The sequence below is a fragment of the Marmota marmota genome, unplaced genomic scaffold (genome assembly GCF_001458135.2).
Source record: "Marmota marmota marmota unplaced genomic scaffold, marMar, whole genome shotgun sequence".
Classification (NCBI taxonomy): Eukaryota; Metazoa; Chordata; class Mammalia; order Rodentia; family Sciuridae; genus Marmota; species Marmota marmota.
The window spans coordinates 77,154,160-77,156,867 of record NW_026000026.1 but is presented as its reverse complement, the minus strand read 5'-3'; the positions used below and the strand labels follow the sequence as shown (position 1 = coordinate 77,156,867).

The following is a 2,708-nucleotide window of genomic DNA, read 5'->3' as shown; positions in this document are numbered from 1 at the left end:
TACCACCAACAGCTCAGAGCCCCCAACTCTCCGCACACTTTCCCTGAACCTAATCCATGCTACTGTTTGAGAATTTACTGCAAACCAAAGGATAAGATGGATAGAATTTAGGCGGAGAAGGGAGAATAAGGCTATCCTTTGGAAACATAAGTGTATTTTATATACTCTAATAAATCTCCAGTACGTTTGTGTTCCACTTAGATCCTATACTTTATATTATTATTTATCACTTCCTTTACATCCCTTCATCCCTTGCCTAATTTCTCTTAGCAAAGTGGCGCTTTCACCCCATCGTCGGGCAGCGGAACCAATCCACTATCCTCTGCTTTGAGGCTCCTGCCCTGAGGTCTCGCTGTCCAACGTGCGAGTACGGGTTTCAGCACCACGGACAGCACAAGTCCCACCTTGCCGGCCCCTTTTGCATTTTTCCCTAGCGCCAAAACTTTTTTGGTGGGAATAGAAAAAAGAGAAAGAGAAGGCCGGGAGGCAACTAGGCGGGATAAAGGGGAAGGTCTGTTGCTTCGGGGGAGAGAGCCTGACCTGCTAGGAAACACTTTGGCATTTCCCATAACCGTCCCTCCCATCAGAAGGGGGCGATGCGCCCTAGGCTCTCCCGACTCCCGATGCTTTGCCCCGCCGCAGTCAGTGGACAGCTGAGTACTTCATTCGTTTCTGTTTCTGTCTCTGGTTACAAAACCAGACCCTCACCACGTTCTTTTTAAGGTCCAGTTTCTCAGCAATGGCCGCGATCTTCTCGGATGAAGGACGTGGCTGGATGGCGAAATAGGCCTCGAGTGAGCGCTTCTCAGGAGCAGCGATCGACGTGCGTTTGCGCTTACGCTCGCTGCCATTGAAGAGCTCCGGCTTGCTGTTCTTCTCTCGGTAGGCAGCCTCCGCTTCCTCCAGCCAGGCCTGGAGCACCGGCTTGAGAGCAATCATGTTGTTGTGCGAGAGAGTGAGAGATTCGAACCTGCAGATGGTGCTCTGGCTGAGTGAACCCACTCCAGGGATCTTGAGATTAGCTAGAGCCGCGCCCACGTCCGCCTGGGTTACCCCCAACTTGATGCGTCGCTGCTTGAAGCGCTCGGCAAAGGCCTCCAGCTCGCGAGGGTCTGACTCCACGTCACTGAGGCAAGCGGGCATAGTGCTGTGAGGCGCCACGGCGTGCGGGTGACTCATGCCCATAGCCTGGTGCAGGTGGCCCATGGCGCCTAGATGGTGCGGGTGAATCTGAGCCGGCATCACCGAGTGCTCTGGTGCGCCCAAGCCGCTCACGCTGAGGGTGGGCGAGATGTGCTCCAGCAGGTCACCTTCGAGGCCCTGGTGCACTGCGTGATGCGGGTGCGAGGTGAGCGCTGCCGGGTGGGAGATGGGCACCGTGGACGAGGTGGACGTGCAGGGCACGCTGCTCATGGTATGGTAGGTGGCGTCGGGCTTGAACGGATGGTTCTTGCCGTGGGAGACGATATCCACTGCCGCCAGAGCTTCGGCGCGTGCCAGCAGGCTCTCATCAAAGCTTCCAAATATATTACCCTGCAGCTGCAAGCGAGAAGGCGCACAGCACGGTCAGTAGGGAATACTGTCAACTCAGGATTAAAACACATTTTCAAGCAACTGAGATGCCTCTCCTCAAAGCCCAGGTCATAAAAATTAATACGGAGGCAGCAGCTCTGCTGGAACAGACGTGTGGATCAGAGACATGAATGAGAGAGAGCGCCGGGAGAGAGCGCAGGGGAGACAAGGAGAGGGGTTCAGACAGCGGCGATTGTTCTGGGCGACATGAAATAAACATGAAGCTAGTGCCTGTCAAAAACTGTGCCTTAGAGCGGTAATTATGCTCCACTACGTACCTGCGGGGCTGGGAGACAGACTCGGCGCATGGCCTCGGAGCCGGAGTGCAGGCTGGAGAATTTGGGTTCTTGCAGCACCGGGTGCATGCCGAAAGGCTGCTTGGCGTTCATGGCCATCATCTTCGCGCGTCTGGCAGGGAGGCAGCGGGGGACATGGAATCAGGCTCGTCTTGCTTGCTCGCCGCGCTCCAAGTGAGCGCCGATCAGCGCCCGCGCTCCCCTCGCCCTCTCGCTTGCTGCCTCCCCTCTCCCCCACCTGCTTCTTCACTCATCTTACAAGCAGCCTGCCAGGAAGGGCCCGGGCGCGCGCAGGCGTGCACACGCGCCCGGGAGTCGCAGGGGCTGCCCGGGAGGCAAGGCGAGACAGCAGCTCACGGCGCGCCTCTCAGTGCCCGCCGAGGCCGCCCCCTCCACAGCATTTATACCCAGGCCTGCCCGGGTCTCTCCCCGACCGCCCCGCCCCGCCTGGCTCCAATCTGCCAGACCTTACGGATTCTTTCTTCTTCGTCCTGGACTTCCCTCCCCCTCCCCAAAGTCCCGAACCTCTCTGTCCGGTTCCAACTCGCACTGCCTAGATCGAAGGCAGTCTTGTGCTGAGCAGGGGCAGGAAGCTGACCCTACTCTGATACCCCACCACACACACACACACACACACACCACAGTCGGCCGGGCTGCCGCCAAATTGCCCATTTCCAGGGCGCTCCTGGCCCCACGCCCGAGCGGTCCACCAGAGTCCAGCACCGCCGCTCAGAGAAGAGGCGCCTCCAGAACCCAGACCAAGTCCGGCAAAGGCGAGAGGTTGCCAGAATGAGCCCCTGGTGACATACCCCCACCCAGGAGCCCGCCTGGGTGGAGGTA

General features: G+C 58.3%; 1 protein-coding gene across 1 annotated transcript; it reads right to left on the bottom strand.

Annotated features, from left to right (window-relative positions):
* Positions 1–563: 563 nt before the first annotated feature.
* On the bottom strand, positions 564–2,059 carry Pou4f3 (POU class 4 homeobox 3). Its single transcript, XM_015477541.1, has 2 exons — positions 1,851–2,059; positions 564–1,539 (listed from the first exon to the last, which is right to left on the bottom strand). The coding sequence occupies exons 1-2, from the start codon at positions 1,968–1,970 to the stop codon at positions 643–645; spliced, it is 1,017 nt and encodes a 338-aa protein (XP_015333027.1). The 5' UTR covers positions 1,971–2,059; the 3' UTR covers positions 564–642.
* Positions 2,060–2,708: the final 649 nt, after the last annotated feature.

Excerpts from the sequence above, each read along its gene's own strand:
- Pou4f3 (XM_015477541.1), bottom strand. The coding sequence starts at position 1,970 with ATGATGGCCATGAACGCCAAGCAGCCTTTCGGCATGCACCCGGTGCTG. Across the intron at positions 1,540-1,850 it reads TCTGTCTCCCAGCCCCGCAG|CTGCAGGGTAATATATTTGG; the intron begins GTACGTAGTGGA and ends TCTCGCTTGCAG.